The sequence below is a fragment of the Carassius auratus genome, chromosome 40 (assembly GCF_003368295.1).
Source record: "Carassius auratus strain Wakin chromosome 40, ASM336829v1, whole genome shotgun sequence".
Taxonomy (NCBI): domain Eukaryota; kingdom Metazoa; phylum Chordata; class Actinopteri; order Cypriniformes; family Cyprinidae; genus Carassius; species Carassius auratus.
The window spans coordinates 6,481,642-6,500,244 of record NC_039282.1 but is presented as its reverse complement, the minus strand read 5'-3'; the positions used below and the strand labels follow the sequence as shown (position 1 = coordinate 6,500,244).

The 18,603-nt window shown below is 37.3% G+C and overlaps 2 protein-coding genes across 5 annotated transcripts in view; one reads left to right on the top strand and one right to left on the bottom strand.

Moving 5' to 3' along the window:
* The window catches only part of LOC113058407 (protein-tyrosine sulfotransferase 1), a 31,988-nt gene extending 20,620 nt beyond the window's left edge, over positions 1 to 11,368 (top strand). Inside the window, exons 4-6 of one of the 2 annotated variants that reach the window (XM_026226279.1) lie at positions 9,653 to 9,703; positions 10,397 to 10,462; positions 10,656 to 11,368. In XM_026226279.1, coding sequence (XP_026082064.1) covers positions 9,653 to 9,703; positions 10,397 to 10,432 — 87 coding nt within the window. In that variant the 3' untranslated portion in view covers positions 10,433 to 10,462; positions 10,656 to 11,368. The remainder of the gene's footprint in view (positions 1 to 9,652; positions 9,704 to 10,396; positions 10,463 to 10,655) is intronic. The other variant, XM_026226280.1, reaches the window with a different exon arrangement.
* A 3,020-nt stretch (positions 11,369 to 14,388) lies between these two features.
* The window catches only part of LOC113058406 (small G protein signaling modulator 2-like), a 47,198-nt gene continuing 42,983 nt past the window's right edge, over positions 14,389 to 18,603 (bottom strand). For all 3 annotated transcript variants that reach the window (XM_026226275.1, XM_026226276.1, XM_026226277.1), the window contains 6 exons: positions 18,385 to 18,509; positions 18,106 to 18,188; positions 17,365 to 17,474; positions 17,179 to 17,275; positions 16,909 to 17,076; positions 14,389 to 15,493 (listed from right to left, as the gene is read on the bottom strand). In XM_026226275.1, the coding sequence (XP_026082060.1) occupies positions 15,405 to 15,493; positions 16,909 to 17,076; positions 17,179 to 17,275; positions 17,365 to 17,474; positions 18,106 to 18,188; positions 18,385 to 18,509 (672 nt within the window). In that variant the 3' untranslated portion in view covers positions 14,389 to 15,404. The remainder of the gene's footprint in view (positions 15,494 to 16,908; positions 17,077 to 17,178; positions 17,276 to 17,364; positions 17,475 to 18,105; positions 18,189 to 18,384; positions 18,510 to 18,603) is intronic.

The following is an 18,603-nucleotide window of genomic DNA, read 5'->3' as shown; positions in this document are numbered from 1 at the left end:
GCTCAATTCGATAGCTCAAAATAATGATCACCTGACTGAAATGTTACCTTAGAGTGTCCCTTTCTTCTCGTTTAGACTGGAAGTCTTGTTTTAATAAAGAGGATTTAGGCTCAGTTCTTACATCAGCAGTATTACTCCATGCTTGCTCACAGCTGCTACCCATTTGTAACAGTTAATGACGAAATCATAAGCTAAACTATGGAGAGAAAAAAAGAATATAAAATGTTTTTAATATGCTTTTTTTTTGTTTTTTTTTTAAATTGATCAGAATAGCTCCAGTATTTTTGTGTTCCTCAAGCAGACTTTTAGTTACAGGGAAACAGTTCTGGTTGTAGCGGTGTCTCCTTGCGTTGCTAAATAATGAATACCACGCCATTCAAGGTGTGCTAGGTGGTCTTGTCATTCACAATGAAAGGCCAGATATAAATCTTCACTCTATTAGTGTTTTTCCATGTTGAAATGACACAGAACTTTGGAAAACTGCATGACTTGATGGAGTGCTGACTGTGGTGGAAAGCATTTTTATGCTACTTGAGCGAACCAGTGAACCACAGTCATGGTGAAGAGTGTGGTGTTTTTCCTCATAGGTTGGGATGAGGCCTGTCAATCTCTATCAATGTGTCAGTCCGGCTCCAAGGGTTTATGGGAAAAGCTGTGTCAGATTCCTAGCCTTGGAAAACTATCAGTGGCATTGACACGGCCGGGCAAAGCTTTCTGGCCATATCTTTGTCCCGGCTGCCCCTTTCTCAACTCTAGGAATGTATTTGTGGTCGGAATATCTTGAAATCCAATTAAAACATTCTTCAAAATATCTTCGTTTGTGTTCCACAGAAGAAAGTTGTACAGCTTTGGAACAACATGAGAATGAGTTGTTTTTCAACTAGCAAATTCTGCAATGCTGTAAATGTTTTTAACACACATGGGTAAAGCATGAACGTTGTTTTGTTCCAAAATGAAGGATGGAACTTTTAATACTGGGTGCAGGAGCATGCTGTTTGTTTTGTATTTCATCTTTAATGCATTTGTTTGTGTTTCTGCATATTTTGGCCAGTTTTTTACATGCTTTGTGTGCTGCGCAGCTCTTAAAATATGGAGCCAGAAGAGTCTCAATAAAGATAAATGCACACACTACAGTCACATATGCACACATAGGATTCATACATGCACACACATAATTCATAAATACACACACAGGATACACAAATGCACACAAAATTCACAAATGCACACACAAAATTTAAAAAGCACAGAAGATTCACAAATGCATACAAAATTCAGAAATGCACACAAAATTCAGAAATACACACACAATTTAGAAATGCAAACAACATTTACAAATGCACTCAAGATTCACAAATGCACAGGACAAGATTCAGAAATGTATTTCTGATGCACACACACATATATCTTGATTTACAAACTGCTTGCGGTCTGTGAACTTCACTGCATTTGTGTGTGAATTTTGAGACTCCCCTGACTTGGCTCGACACACAAATGCCTTTTTTTTAAACAGGGAATGATCTGCAACCAATCAGATATCTCCCTTGTTTTAGCCAATCAAAAGAATGCACCCCACGTGGGGGATTGTTTACTTATAAGCCAATCAGCGAACGACTCACTTTCCTCACGCAGCGAACGACTCACTTACCTCACGCAGCCAGCGACTCACTTTGCGCAGCCAGCGACCCACTTTGCGCAGCGAACGACTCACTTTCCTCACGAGTCATGCAGCGAACGACTCACTCTCCTCACCCAGCGAGCGACTCACTTTCCTCACGAGTCACGCAGCGAACGATTCACTTTCCTCACGAGTCACGCAGCGAACGACTCACTTTCCTCACCCAGTGAGCGACTCACTTTCCTCAGCGAACGAATCACTTTCCTCAAGCAGCGAAGTTGAGCGAACGATTCACTTTCCTCACGCAGCGATCAACTCACTTTCCTCACGAGTCACGCAGCGAACGATTCACTTTCCTCACGAGTCACACAGCGAACGACTCACTTTCCTCACCCAGCGAGCGACTCACTTTCCTCACGAGTCAGCAGGGAACGATTCACTTTCCTCACGAGTCACGCAGCGAACGACTCACTTTCCTCACCCAGCGAGCGACTCACTTTCCTCAGCGAACGATTCACTTTCCTCAAGCAGCGAAGTTGAGCGAACGATTCACTTTCCTCACGCAGCGATCAACTCACTTTCCTAAGCGAAGGACAGCCAGAGAGCCACTTTCCTCTTGCAGCCGACCACTGACTCTCTCTTCATGTAGGGACTGAATATTATAATTTAAGTGACTTCTATATTGCATCCAAAAGAATATTTAGATATATTTAAATATTCAAAAAGGTTTAAACATTTTTTTTTTTTACTTTCATTAAAATATTTCAATAAAATGAAATAATTGCCTATTGCAAATTTATGAATCCATGGTTAACTTTTTTTCTGCAGTCACTGGGCTATATGTATTGAGACATTTTTAAATTTATATTTTGTAAAAAAAATAATAAAAAATAAACCTGAATTGTAATCTAAACATCTGTATTTTCATACAATTTAATACAATTGCTGTGTGAACACGTTCATGTGATTGGCTTATAAGTAAACAATCCCCCACGTGGGGTGCATTCTTGTGATTGGCTAAAAGAAGGGAGATATCTGATTGGTTGCAGATCATTCCCTGTTTAAAAAAAAGCATTTGTGTGTTGAGCCAAGTCAGGGGAGTCTCAAAATTCACACACAAATGCAGTGAAGTTCACAGACCGCAAGCAGTTTGTGAATCAAGATATATGTGTGTGTGCATCAGAAATACATTTCTGAATCTTGTTCTGTGCATTTGTGAATCTTGTTCTGTGCATTTGTGAATCTTGAGTGCATTTGTAAATGTTGTTTGCATTTCTGAATTGTGTGTGTATTTCTGATTTTTGTGTGCATTTCTGAATTTTGTATGCATTTGTGAATCTTCTGTGCTTTTTAAATTTTGTGCGCATTTGTGCATCTTGTGTGTGTATTTATGAATCATGTGTGTGCATGTATGAATCCTGTGTGTGCATATGTGAATGTAGTGTGTGCATTTATCTTTATTGAGACTCTTCTGGCTCCATATTAAAAAGCTATTGTTGTAGTGCCTTTCCTTTAACAGGCAGATCAATCTTTTGACCTGAGGCTGTGTGTGTGTATATGTGTGAGCGAGGAAGAGAGACATATGGAGAAGCACATCTGCTGCGTATTAATGTGTATTTCCCCTGGATCAAACACAGCTGCATGGATCAGTCATTAAGCTCCCCCCCCCTCCTTCTACATGAAGTACAACACACACACTACAGCGAAGATCTAAGATCTGCTCACAAGGTGTGTGTGATGCAGACAGGCCGTAACACAGAGCATATGCAGTAAAATTGGTGAACTGTGCCGTGACTGTTTTTGAAGTCTGAGAAGCAAGCTGAGCTTCAGAAGGTGAAGAATATGAGCCGTTTTAATTCGACTGGTTTTGACATCCATTAAATACAGGGTTTCTCTGTGCTTTAAGTATTGCAGTGCTGTCACAGTAGGTCAGCCGGTCTTTAATTTGCTCGTGGTGCATCTTCAGGCCTCGGATTGCTGAAATTGATTTATTAAATTGATTATTTAATTCAATAACTGAATGCAGATGAGATGGTTTATTCCTACAGGAGCATCCAAATGTAGCATTATTGTGGTTGGTATTGGTATATTTGCTTCTTGTTAGAGTAGTGCATCCCACCGGATGAGGATCTGCTTATGTTGTGGTGCGAAAGTGAGAAGTGCACAAGGAATTCTGTCGCTTGTCAGATCGCTGTCATGCATAATGCGAAATGCTAAATAAACAGTTAGTTTAATGTACAATTTTTATTTTTCAAGAAATTGATTGCTCATTTTAAGTTAGAGCTCTCGAAATTATTCAAAATGCTCTTGCTACTGCAAACATTTGCATAAGAAACAACTGCCTGAAGTGTTTCTAAAACGAGAAGACCTTCAGTGTAAGAGGAGCGTTTAGGCTTGTACATTTACTTGAATACTTCATATTCCCACAGCGACCGTCCGCGTTTTTGATTAATTCAGCTCTAGATTTTCTTTGGTCTCCTTCAAATGATGTCCTTTGCTGTAAGCAGGCCGTTGCAGCTTTTTGTAATACACTCTGAATGCAAGTCTTCCTGATATTTTTGTAAAGTATCTGGATAGCTGTGGAAATGGCTTTGAAGTCGCAAGCCTCTCAATAGCGAGGTTTCCTTGGAAACAGAGGCGAACTGCAAGACTCCAGCTCATCGGAGAAAAAGCTGCGATGTTGCAGAGTCACCGTGCATGGAGAAGAGACCTCATGAAGGGTTACAGCTGAGGACTGTAAGATCTGATGACTTTTGCAGCTGCTCTGCCTTAACATGTCATGGTTTAGTCCTCTTTGTTTTGAGACCGATTAGAAGAAAACCAAGTATTTGTGTTTGATTACTCAATGTTGCATCAGGTAAAGTATCAAATACCTGAGACGGACTAACTTTCGAAGCACTTTTACTACCACTTTATTGCTTTCATAAAGTCCTAGTTAAGACCCAATAAAATCACAATGAGAGTTTTGCAGCTTTGATGTCTTTTAGCTTTGAGGGTGTCTAAATGCTAATGTACTCATTAAAAAAAAACTTTTGCATTTAATATTTTTCAATAAAATTGACAAGGTCCAACTTTCCTGTTTAAGTGAAATCAGTTCACCCCAAATAAAAAATATAATTTACCCATAGTGTCATTTCAAACCTGTATTCCTTCTATGGAACACACAAGAAGATATCGTAGAGTTTTCGTCTATTCAATAAAAGTCAGTGGGGTCCAAAATATCATTGGAATTTAGTGGGGTCCATTTTATAGACAAAAGAAAAACACAATCTTCTGTGATTCTTCAGAATTCATAAAGTATTAAAGGTTTGAAACAACAAGAGGGTAAGTAAATGATGACAGACTTTTCCTTTTGTGAGAACTGTCCCTTTAAGAGCCCTTTTCCTGCCATTAAACACTGTTTTTACAAAAGTAATGTAACCCATTCTCAATTTCATTGCACTTTTTAATGCTTGTGTCTTGTGGTAATTAAACTTGGACCTAATTTCTTGTGACAGTAATGCACCATTAGTATTGAGGGAACTCAAGTGTGTAAAGCCTCAATAAGTATTGAGATGATAATATCGATCTGAGCACTCCAGACTCATTTGGTGTAATGAAGGTAGCACTATCACATGTCCATTGTCTTACCATTTAGTGAAAAATAAACAGATTAGCGTAATTCTATTTTTACCAGGTCACAGTAATCTATTTAGTCATGCCAAGAGCAAACAAGAAAACATTAAAAACAGCTGTTAAACTCTCTATAAATGGCTTTATGCTGATATGCATGGACTAAAGGACATCTCATACTCTCTGCTGTAAACGCTTTGATGGTTTCCTTTGCTTATATTAACTTCTGTCTGGTTTGTTTGCAGATAAAACATGATTCAGCTAAACTACGTAGGGCAGCAGTAACATGAAGACAGATGTATATACTGTAGTTGGCCAAGTTTCAGTGACATTATCTTATCAAGGCATCTGTGAGTTTCAGTGTTTAGATTGACTCTTCCTGCCCAAACCAAAGCTTCTATACATCGCAGGATGCAGAGAGCAAGTGTCAGTCTTGTTTTTCCACCCTTTAATTGTCTTTCATCGGTCTCCTGTGAATAAGTACATATTGAATCCTGTCCAAAGCCACAATCGTTGCCTATTAAGTGATTTTGCAGCTTCGTTATGATTTATGTTGGGAAATTGACATTAAGATCAATAAGTCGGTCTCAACAGTGCTGCTAGTATTGGAGTATTAGTATTACTGTATTGGAGGCTAATGGGGTAAGAGAAGAGTCAGGAGTCATGGTAAAGCGTCTGATGTGTGTGTTAACACATTGAGTCAGCAGTGTCTTCCTGCATTAGAGGAGCTGTTGTTATATGACTGTCCTACCACAGTTTCATTCATCTTTGATGAATAGCTTCTGCCATTTGTGTGGTATGGAACAGTGAGCACCAGCTCTTCAGCGGATTCTTCCTCGCTCGGCTGCGTCTCTACAACAGGTGATTCTGGATGTAGTGGTGCTGCACAGATCTGTCATATCCCCGTCTGCTCGCCACCGCTCATTGCTCTCTGAGCTACCATCAGACCACCCTGCTGTGTCCTAGCCATTACACTATAAGCTCTTTATGCATGTCAGTACATAATGATGATTTCCCTTGCTATCTCCACCTCTATTGCTGATCCTCAAATTAAAAATTCAAGAGAACAGAAAGAGATTTGGTGGTTGTTTAATTTAGGGATGTTCATTTAGTTGTTGTAAGGATGCAGTTATATTAATATTGGTAAGCCAATGATTATTTGCATGTTATGAGGATAACTGTTATTAAAGTTTTAAAGATTAGCTTTAAGTGAGCGTTAGATGAAAACAAAGGTAGGCCTATTATAGAAAAGTTGAAGAAACTATAAATGGAAAAAAAAGTACTGTTATGCTCACCTTTTCTACAATTATTTGATCAAACGTAAAGTCAAAACAGTAATACTGTTAAATAATATTACCATTTACAATAATTGTTTCCTATGTTAATATACTTTCAAATGTAATACATCCCTGTGATGTAGAGCTGAATTTTCAGCATGATTACCTCTCAGTGTCACATGATCCTTCAGAAATCATTCTAATATGCTGGTTTGTGCTCAAGAAACATTTCTTATCATTTAATGTAGTTAACATTGCAAAACAAAACCATTTTGTCCGGTTTAAAAGAACAGCATTTAGCAGTTTCTGTTACATTTTAAATGACTTTTCCGTCACTTTTGATCAATGCATCTTTGCTGAGTAAAAGTATTATTTAAAAAAAAAAGAAAAAGAAAGAAAGAAAATTTTACTGCTTTCAAAATGTTGAATGGTTTTATACCTTTAACTTAAATCTGTAGAACAAAAAAGTGTTAATGTGCATAATGTGTTAAGCTATTGAACGGCTTCAGGAGGGTTGTAATATAGTGAACAAATCATATGGACTGCTTTTATGGAATTTATACTTTTTTTCCCCCACATTTTACCCAAAGACATATGGGTCTTGAAACAACATGAGTCCTTTTTTATTTATTTTAATCCCAGCATGAGTTTTTCTTTACATAATATTTTTTTCCTTTCACATTTTGCCAATTATTGCTTCTTTTGGATGATTGATTTTCTTGCTCCATGCATTTCTAGAAGTCAACCCTACTGTTCAGTGAGCAGCCGGTACTGATAGCTGCAGGAGGCTGAATGCAAACGCTCCAGTAGAGAATCCTCCTGCTGGGCTGCACACTCAGTTTTTCCCCCGCCGCCTCCCTGGAGCTCCAGAGCTGAAAGGATCTGAAGGACTGTGCCTGTATGACGGTCTCATTCGCACACGACCTCAGTTACCCACAGCTTTTGTCCGATTATTCTCTATACTTACAACTCTTGCTTGAAGAGTAAATGTGTCCTATTACATCAGCGCTGGAAAATTCACTTCACGATGGAAGCGAGCCAAACTAATGTCATACGAGGTCTTGGCTGTCTCGGTATGTGTGTCACTGCTGTTAAATCCATCATAGAGAAGCAGATACGTCACTGCAGCAAACACAGACCTGCTCGTCAGACGCTTGTTTTAATGGGGATATGAAGGAGTGTTTGGGGGCAGGATAAGATCAAATATACTTTTTTTTTTTTTACTTCTGTGTTCTACATGTCCTACTCATTCATTGTACAAAATGAATGAATCAAATCTAGTCACAGCCAAAATATGTGAGCAAGAGTCTGTCCTTCTAACTATTGTTGGTTCTCCAGCCATGGTGATACATAAGACTTCCGAGTCCTCCCCTCTAATGCAACATTCACAGGACTTAGTGTGGCTAACAGTCTTGGACGAGTGATAGATGTGTCGAAATGGGAAACGGGAAAAATGCATGCCTTTCTCATTGCAAATTAATTCCACACAGGCTCTGAACCGCAAGTTTGTCTAGCTTCCTTCTAGACCCAACGCCTGAACCCCCACATCTTGACCCAACGCCTGAACCCCCACATCTTGACCCAACAGTGAAAACCAGCTCTCTGTAACCAGCAGCCTGCCCTGGAGACTGCTCTTGGTAATTGGGTTTGAAGGCTTGCGTAACATATCCCATGGTTCAGCTGGCTTAGATGGAGAGAATGAGCCAAAATCACTCAGTTCCCCTTTACAAAAGAAATCCAAAAAACCAACATATTTCCAAAATCAATGATTTGTGTATGGAAGCCATTTATAACTACTGTAGATAAACTGCTTCAGATTTTCTTTACCCCAAACATGCGTTTTTTTCTGATTGTGTAATAAGGCTGACTATCCATACATTTCCTGCTTTCATTCTGATTCACAGGCTCTTCATTCAGCTCAGATTCTGATTCATTTAGGTATTTTTCTATTATAATGTAGCTTTTTTGCTTCAAAATCAGACTACACAGTAGTCAATATAAAAATGAAAATTTGCAAACAAAATTTGCAAAACAAACTCATATTTAGCTGCATTTATAGTTTAGGAAGGTACATAGTTTAGGTAATGTAGAGTATATAGTTTGTACTGTATTTATTTATTTTTTTCACTAAAAATAACTGGCTTGTAAGAGTCATTTATTTATGAATCAGACTACACAATTGTACTCAATGTTTTTGATTCACTTAAAAGAACTGCGCTGCGTTTCCCAAAAGCATTTTCACCAATGGAGTTGCAATCAATTTAGGTTTACGATGTTTTTTGGGAAATGCAGAGCTGGTATGTAAGAGTCATTGATCATGAATCAGACTACCTTGGTCATTCTGAATGTTTTTGATTCACTGAAAAGAACTGGTTCTTAAGAGTTTATTTATTCATGATTTGGCTGAACAAGAGATCCTGGACCAATGAATTGAGACGTTAAAAAGAAAAACGCCTACACAGAGCTCCAATAACTGACAGCTCCAGCAGCAGTGGATAGAGAGCTTCAGGTTTCTTGCAGTCTAGACCTGCCACAGCAGAAAGGGTTTTAAAACCGTGGATCAATCGCCAAGTTGTCTGGCTTCTCATCAGGTCAGCGTTTCTTTCCTGTGGCACACAAACATACCTAAAAACTTGCAACTCGCAATTTCCTAAGCTTAGAAAGCCAGGAAATGAGATCAGCTGGATGCGTCTTAATTGGAGACTGTCATCCTCTCTGGAGCAGACGTACTGGCTGCTTCTCATACCAAACATTCATCCTGCCTCTCGTTCAATCGCACAGCCTTTCACTCTTTCTTTCATCCCTGGATAGAGCTCGTGTATTTTGTGAAGTTAGACACCCCGGCAATTGACACAATCCCCATCATAGCAGCGCGAGAGAGCGGTTCACATAAGAGGACTCCGTTTCCCGTTCAGCGCCAGACTTTTCATTTGGACATAACTGCTTTCTAGAGACATATAAAACCGTTTGTATTGATGTGAGGATGTTTTTAGAGATTAAAAACGGCTTCAGGTGGAGAAATCAAACCAGAAAAGAGAAGAATCTGAGCTTTGAAATGTGAAATGAATGATCAGTGCCCTGATTTCTGTGGGAAGACTGTAGCTCCTGTGTTTGCAATAGTAAAACCAGCTCTCTGTTTTTCCAGGTCTTTAAGGGTGAATTTCAGCTACCCGATTATCTTAAAGAAAAAACACAGGTATGGTAGATACTCTGCCTGTCCTTAAGCTCTTCATAACAAATGGCTTTTTAAAATGATGAGAGTTTTTCTTCAGTAAATCAAATGGTGGTCATTTAATTCCCATCTGTTTCCACTCATCCTGATTCTTTGCTCTTCATGTGATCTCTGATCATAACGCTATTTAATAAGGTGTCCTGTGGTCTCCTCTGTTCTCACGCTTTCATTTTGTGATCTGATCACATTAGCTGTAGATCTGTGGCCTCATTTCAAACACTTTTCCATAAGCTCAGGCTGGTGTGCTAACTACAAGTCCTATACTGCCCCCTCGTGGACAGATGATGGGACAGCAGCATGTTTTTGGGGTGATTTCATAGCATTATTTTTGATCTTCAAAATGCGATTAAATATGTAACTGATTTTATAAGAACACAAACAAATTGTGCAAACAATACGTTGTTTTTATTACATCATGTTTAATATTTTTCATATTGCGCATATTTAGCCGCCTCTATCGTTTAGGGAAGGGCATGGTTTGCAAGATGATTGTCATATTTGGGGGTCTTTGGTGTCAAAACGAGTAAAAAAAAAATGTTCTCAAGAAGAAATTAAACCTAAAATCGCAGAAGGAATGCTCGGAGCAATACAAATTGGTAATTCACGCAGTACACTATTGTGTCCACACATGTGTAACACATGTTTCTCACATCACAGCTTCAGAAGTCCCCGGAAAAGCCAAACCCGAGTTAGGAGGAGAAGACGAGAGCTTTATCAATAGAAGTGAGCTATTATCATCTTAACTTGCAAACTGTACTCTCTCTTTGTTTTGAACCAGTAATGCTGTATGTGTTATTTTACAATATTTTATATTATTATGCTTTGAAAGCATCATTATATGGCACATAGGCCTTCATTTGCGTACATTCTGTCACATGCTCTTTAACTCAGCTGCTGTGCGCTTGCTGTGTTTCAGGATACCATGGGACCATGATGGAATTGCGTCACCCCCGCTGTGCTGGGACCTCCATGCACTTACACAGACACACACACACACACACACACAGAGAGACAGGCCTCTGGACCCCGGACCGCTCTTTGGAGGACAGTTTTGGCCTTTGATGTTGTACTGTAACAATTGTGGCCTAAGAATGTCGGTTCTGTTCTGAATTTTGTGTTTTCTTCTTTTCTTTTTACATAATTTTTTTCCACACTGTACTCTAGTTTTCATTCATTTTCCTGGCTACACAAACCTGTGATTCTGTTATAAGAAAATACAGTGGATTTAATTAGCAGCGAGGAAATATTTATGGAGGAGCGTTAGCTTTAGGAGACGCAATCTTAATGTTGTTTTTTATTTTTTATTTCCATGCCTTTGTAACGTGCAATTCCTTTGATACTGGATGATGTGCAAGACTTCAGTCTTGTGTAGAGATAGACATGCATTTTGTTCTCTGCGTTCACAACGGAGTGACCTGATGTACATCGAGAGCTGTAATAAATGAGCTGCCAGTGTTGAACAGAAGAGGCTCACTGACATTTTCTCCATTGGCAGGGGAGCACACATCGGACATCGGTGATGTTCGATGTTGTTTTTACGATTGCTATTTTTGTACTTGTGTAAATCATAATTATGTACTCTTTAATTTCTTTCAATGAAATAAACCCCTGAGCGCCGTTGGCAGCCAATGTGCTAATATTAGTCAGATTTTTATATCAGCAGAAGGAAACCAGGTGCCTCGTTCATTTACTCTCATCTAAGGACATGTGTCTCTCTAAACCAGTTGCCCCCTAGTGGTTATTTTGATACACTGCATACTTTGTCTGTGCCTTTCTTTTATATTTTATATCGTTTACAATGATCAAAAATTCAGTAAAACGTTTCTATTTGAATATATTTTAAAATGTAATTTATTTCTGTGATGGTAAAGCTGAATTTTTGGCATCATTACGGCAGTCTTCAGTGTCACATGATCCTTCAGAAATCATGCTAATATGCTGAATTGGTGCTCAGAAACATTTATGAAAACACTTGTGATGCTTAACATTTTTGTGGAATCTGTAAAGTTTTTTTTTTTTCAGGATTATTGGTTGAATAGAATGTAAAAAAAAAAAAAGAATTTATTTGCTGACAATGTAATGTATAAATTGATTTGAAGCTAAATTTGAAATCTCACTGTCCCCAAACTTAATATTTAAATATTTTATAATTTTAATAATATATATTTGTTGATCTGCTGTTTAAACTTCCAAGAAAAAAATACATTAAGTGGCACAGACGGCAAAAAATAAAAATCATTCTGCATATGAAAATGTTTTAATCTTTAGTAACAACTTTTTTTTCCATAATACATGTACATTCAATGATACATCCATTACAATGCATACTTCATTCTGATGTTGGCGTCCAAACAAAACTATACATATATGTTTGAAAGGATTAGAAATCAGTGCACAACGTTGATAAAGGACATAACACATAAAGGTTTCCCACATTCAGTTTGTACAGCTCTCCAAGCACAGTCTCTAAAACCAAAGTAAAAAATACAGCTGACAGTAATGTCCTCGTAGAAATCCAGGGCTTTTCTCTTTATTTACAGTGCAATAATGCACATGGAAAGAGAATTAATGTCTCACAGTAGAAATGGAAAGAAATGATTTGTCTTTTATACACCTAATCAACAGTCTTCGAGAAATGGATTAACGCTGAACATCTGAATGTCAAGGATGAAGATGTTTTAGAGGCTTTGGTACACGAGCTCCTGTCATAAGGGCTAAAACATCCCTCGCACACATTCAATCAGAACCAAGAACAAAAGGAATTGGCAAGATTTGACCAATAGTCACATCATAAGACCACTTCTCTCATCATCTCTGTCAACTGTTAGAATAAAATACAGTTGGTTTTTGTTTTGGGGGATTTTAGGCTGTTTGGAATAGGATACTAGCATACTACTTTTGCAGTATATGTTATGCATACTAATGTGTGAATTGTCTGTATGCGTGAAATACCTTGATGACCAAATGTGTAGCTTATATCAGCAAACTGCATGGAATTATAATATCCCACAGTGCAATGTGCTTGACTTAGTCCATTTCCAATATAACATTGATTCATGTGAAAAAAAAAAAGCATTCTGTTTGCTAGTATTCCATTCTGAACAGCCTTAGGCATCAATTACACTGCCGTTGTTTGGGATCAGTAAGACTTCTCATGCTTTTTTTTTCTTTTTCTTTCTTTTTCTTTTTTTTAAAGAAGTCTCTCATGCTCATTAAGGCTGAATTTATTTGATCAGAAAAATAAATAAATACAAAATAGTAATCTTGCTAAATGTAAAATAATGGTTTCTATTTTAATATCCTTTAAAAAATAATGTATTTCTGTGATGCACAGCTCAGCCATTACTGCAGTATAAAGTGTTAAATGAGAAATCATTCTAATATGATGATTTATTATTAGAATTATCAATGTTAGCAACAGTTGTGATGCCAAATATATATATATATATATATATATATATATATATATATATATATATTGAAAATTGCAATACTTTTTTTAGTATTCTTCAATGAATAAAAAGTCAGAAAGAACAGCATTTATTCGAAATATAATCTCGTGATATTATCCTTTGCTATCACTTCATAACAATTTCACAGTTCTTAGCTGAAGATAAGTTTTATTTATTTTTTTTAAAAGAAAGAATAAAAATGTACTGACCCCAAACTTTTCAACTGTACTGTATATTGTTAGGAAAGATTCTTATTTTAAATAAATGCTCTTCTTTGCTCTTTTTATTCATCAATGGATCCTGAGAAAAAGTATCACAGTTTCCAAAAAAACATTAGGCAGCACAACAGTTTCCAGCACTGATAATAAATCAGTATATCAGAATGATTTCTGAAGATCATGTGACACTGAAGACTGGAGTAATGATGCTGAAAATTCAGCTCTGCATCACAGCAATAAATTAGATTTGAATGTATATTTCTATAAAATAGAGAAAACATTATTTTACATCATAACATTACACAATATTCCGTTTTTTCCCTGTATTTTTGATCAAATAAATGCAGCGTTGATGAGCATAAGAAAAATCGTTCTGATCCCAAACTTTTGAGCAGTAGTGTACTTGGAAGATTAGGAAGACTGTATGGAAGTGAATAAAAATGTGCAACTAGCATGCAATGATTCTTTAACAAGGGCAGTGAGACACGTTTGATGATATGCAGCCATAACGTGCTAAAAGCTAATTTAGTGACATTTCTCATTGAAAATCACATTTTTGAAATGTCAGATCAGTTTCTAATAGTTCTTTGGGACATAATCAGAGTTGCAAAATGATACGTGTGAATAATCAATAATAAAGACTGGATGAGGAAAAATGACAGAGATTGATGTATACTACTGTTGAAAAGATTGAAGTCAGTAACACATGTTTTAATGTTTAGAATATTACAGTAAAATTCTAAAAAGTAATATTGTTAAATATTATTATAATTTAAAATAACCGTATTCTATTTGAATATGTTTTAAAAAATGAATTAATCCCCATGACTTTCATTACTCCAGTCTTCAGTGTCACATGATCCTTCAGAAATCTTCCTAATATACTGATTTACTGTTCTAGTTTTATTATTAAAGTCGAAAGCACCTTTTTTTTTCAGGAATCTTTCAAATAATAGAAAGTTCAGAAGAACAGCATCAATTGGAGATAGAAATCTTTTGTAACATTATAAACTTTTGATTAATTGAATGCATCACTGCTGAATAAATCTGAAAAGATTGTACTGACCCCAAACTTTCTGAACAGTAGTGTACAGAAAATTCAGTGTGAACAAAGCCAACTAGCATCTAAAATGTGACAAGCTAAATTAATTTCATCACATGGTCTCATCGCGTGGAAGCAGTTTTCTGACCCGTGGAAGAGCCTGGACCCTTTCCAGACTTTTTCCGGACAATATGGGAAGTAAAGTGACCCCTGATAATTACTCCGAAGCATCACGGGTGTCACAGAGCGACAGATTCAAAGTGCAAAAGCATGGACGCAGATCGGGAAACGTGTTACAAAGGCAACGTCAACTAATTTTATTCCAAGACCATCATCATCACCATCAACCGAAACATCGAGGGAATCATACGGAAGAATAGGGGCAATAGAGACGCTAAACAATAAAACAAGGCGTATAAATACTAGTACAAGGTTATTGGCACAGTCCTTTTGGTCACACACTGTTTGGACGACTTCTTCGTGGCTTAGATATTATTTAAGGGAGCTGACGTAACGCAGCCTCGTTTGAGGATTCAAAACTCTGCTCGGCACCGGTTTGTATCTTCTTTTTTTCAGAAACACCATCGTCACCGTTAAGAGTGGAATACTTCCTGTATATGTAGTGGCCCTTAGGGAAAGGAAACGGTTGTCAGCCCTGTATGAGGCTTCCCATTTCTTATAAAAGCAGATCTGAAAGGACCTGATCGGCGCGGTGTGTGTGCTGGAGGCGTGTGCAGCAAGAAAGGAAAAAACCTCAGTCACAGTGTGCTCAAACACCACGAGCATGCAGACAACGCCAGGGTCTGGCACAACGGCATTCTGTGGCAGGCAAACGATATTAAGAGTCAAGACGTCGAGGCAGATCCCGGACAGTCTCAAGCCTTGGGCTGTTGGGAACGAGAGAAGGAGATTGGGCCAGGCAGGACTCGGTGGGCGGCAGCCTACTCTTATTCTCACTTGTTCTCGATAAGGGTCTGCACCTTGTGTACCAGCTCCCGCGCTATTCGGAGGATGTGCTGCACGTCGTGGCGCTCGGCCATCTCTGTTAGAGAGGAACACAAAGAATACAATTACTAAATAGACTGATACTTAAGACTTCCGAGATGGAACTCATTTATTCCTTCTGCAATTAAGTTATTAAATAACATTACGTAAGGTTATTTATTTATGGATTTTTTTTTCTTTTTTTATGTTATATGTTTTATGTGGGAGTTTTATTGTTCCCTTAGGGACAATAAAGTGTACCTCAACCTTACTTTCACATGGACACATGCTGCATTTCCGGTTTAAAACTCAAAACTGTTGTGCTGTGATATTTTAAAGCTGGAGTTTGTCCTTTATTATGTGTGTGTATATATATATATATATATATATATATATATATATATATATTTATTTATTTATATATACATACATATATTAAAAAAATTCTTTATATAATAGTTAAACAACTATTATAAACGGTCCATAATCAAGGGTTCAGGGATCGCCTGTGGGGGGCTGCAAGGAAATGCTAGGTGGAGAAAAAAATTAAGAAATATTTTTTTACTTTTTTTATTTTATTTTAAGGAATATTAAAGCTAGCATTTTAACATAAGATGTTCATTTAAAAATATATATATTTTAATGCATTTTTAACACATTTACAGTTTTTGATAATATTACAGTTTCATTCTGCTTTCTAAGGACTAAAGTTGGAAGTAAGGTGCTATGAAAATTGATTGGCATTTTTGTATAATTTAAAGTATTTTCTTTTATTATCTTCAGAATGACAAAATAAAAATCTTTGAATTTAGGAAACAATAATTATAGTATCGTATAGTAATTATAGTAATTTATATTGTTTTATTATATTTTTAAAAAGTAAATTCTAAAATACTTGCAATAAATATTCTCTTAAATACTGCTCTTTTGAACTTCCCATTCATTAAATTATCAGATTCAAGTACCGGTAGTTCTTTTTCGTGATTTAGGACATGATCAGTGTTGAAAAATTATAAGTGTGAATAATCAGTAACAAATTAATTAATTAATCCTAAAAAAAAAAAAAAAAATCACAGTTTCCACAAAAATAATAAGCAGCAATATCAGAATGATTTCTGAAGGATCATGTGACACTGAAGACTGGAGTAATGGCTGTTAAAAATTGAGTTTTGTCATCACAGGAATAAATTACATTTTAAATAGATTAAAACAGAAAACTTTTAAATTGTAATAACGTTTCACAATACTCCTGTTATTACTGAATATTTGTTTTTATTTTTGTTGCTTTCATAAAAACATTTTGTTATAACACTTTACTAACATTGAACAACAGCCAAATGAGAAAGTTGGCTAAAGCAATGGTGTTAGTTTGGGGATCTATTTGCTGTGGTTAATCAATGGAAGTGGAAATGGAAAACCTGTTTGAAAACAGTCAGACATCTGACTCGTTTCAGCTCTGTTCAGTTCACTCACCATTAAAGAACTTGATGATGTCAGTGAAGTCCATGTTGTTGTCCAGGATAATGTCCCTGTACACCTCCACCAAGGCCAGTGCAATGAACAGGACAAAGTGCTTGGAGGAGATGCGAGGGGCGACCCAGATGACCTCCCACACTGCAAACACATCCTCATAGAGCAGCTCTGACGCAGACACACAAGATACACAGTAAGTTCAGCAAATCTGAGATACAGTATCCTCGCTGTGTTTGAAAACATACACAGGCTCTGTTTCAGTGCTGTTACCTCTTTTGAAGTCCAGGAGGAACCAGCGGTAACAGAAGTAGAAATGGGTGTAGTCTCCATTCTGATGCATGAGCTCAAACAACTCTGAGTCAAGGATCTGAGGGGAGAGAACTCATGATGTCACAGATGGCATCAGAAGTACAGACCAATCAGAGAGGGAGAGGGAAGAGTCACATGTCACGGTACCTGTATTAGTGACCTCATATTGGCAAAATGAGTGTCCATGGCTCCTCCGGTAGGGAAATTCTGGCCCATCCTTTTCATTAGCTGATTGAAACAGCTGTAGGCCAGGCACTCTTTAGGGGGTTAAAAAGAGAGAATATAATTATAGTCCTGACCTCATACTGTACGTCATTCGAACTGCTTCCGTTTACAAGATTAAATTGATTATTAAGGTTTATACATGGCTATTTTTCTAACAAAAATGCATCGAATGCTTTTTTAACCCCCTGGAGCCATTTGAAAGACTTTATTTAATAGATGGGCGCTATTTATTTCACTTCTTTTGGACTGATGCACTGCAACACCCACTGAGTGCCATGAAAGAGCTTGAAAGATCAAAGACATTTTTAATATAACTCCGACTGGATTCGTCTGAAAGTCCTATTCACCTAGGATAACTTGAGGGTGACTAATTTATAGACTAATTTTCATTTTTGGGTGAACTAACCCTTTAAGAAATGAGAGAAGAAAATTGTATTTGTGTGTGTGTGTGTGTGTGTGTGTGGTTTGGTTTATAGTTGTGAAGTGATTAAGCAGAAGAGGCATGTCTTCAGCTGCTTCTTGAAAGTTGTGATGGTCTCAGCAGTTCATGCGGAGCTTATCATTTTTTTTATATATAAAATATATATACAAGTCGAGGATGTATAACATTAAGACGTGCCTATGTTTGTCTGTCTGTCTTTTATGTTTAAGTGTCTGTCTTACCATCATCCAGAATGACCATCAGTGGGGCTAGGAGGTCACACATGCCTTGCACATAGCCAGTCTCCAGATGTTCCCACACGTAACTGGATCATGATGCAGGGACAAAAACATGAGAGACTGAGGTAGACAGAGCCTCAGCTCAGCTTATTTCTGATTAATGTTTCAATTAGTCTAACAGACCGACTGATTTGAAATTCAATGAGCTGCTATTTTCTGAGAAACACACAGGCAAGTGAGAACACAAACAGACCACAGAGATCAACACGGTCCTCTACTGACCTGCACATGATGTTGCGCAGTTTCTCCAGGTTGCTGGTAGTGAAGTAATAGTAGTTGCGATCGCAACGCTGGACGTCTTTGTCTATTCTGTGCAAGTTCAGCGCCACCGTGTCCAATAACTCAATCTGCTCATTGATAAAACATTTGAACAGATTTGTTAAATCTCTAGTTCAAAGGTTAATAAATCATTGACATTTACACGTCACATTTTGTGTATAA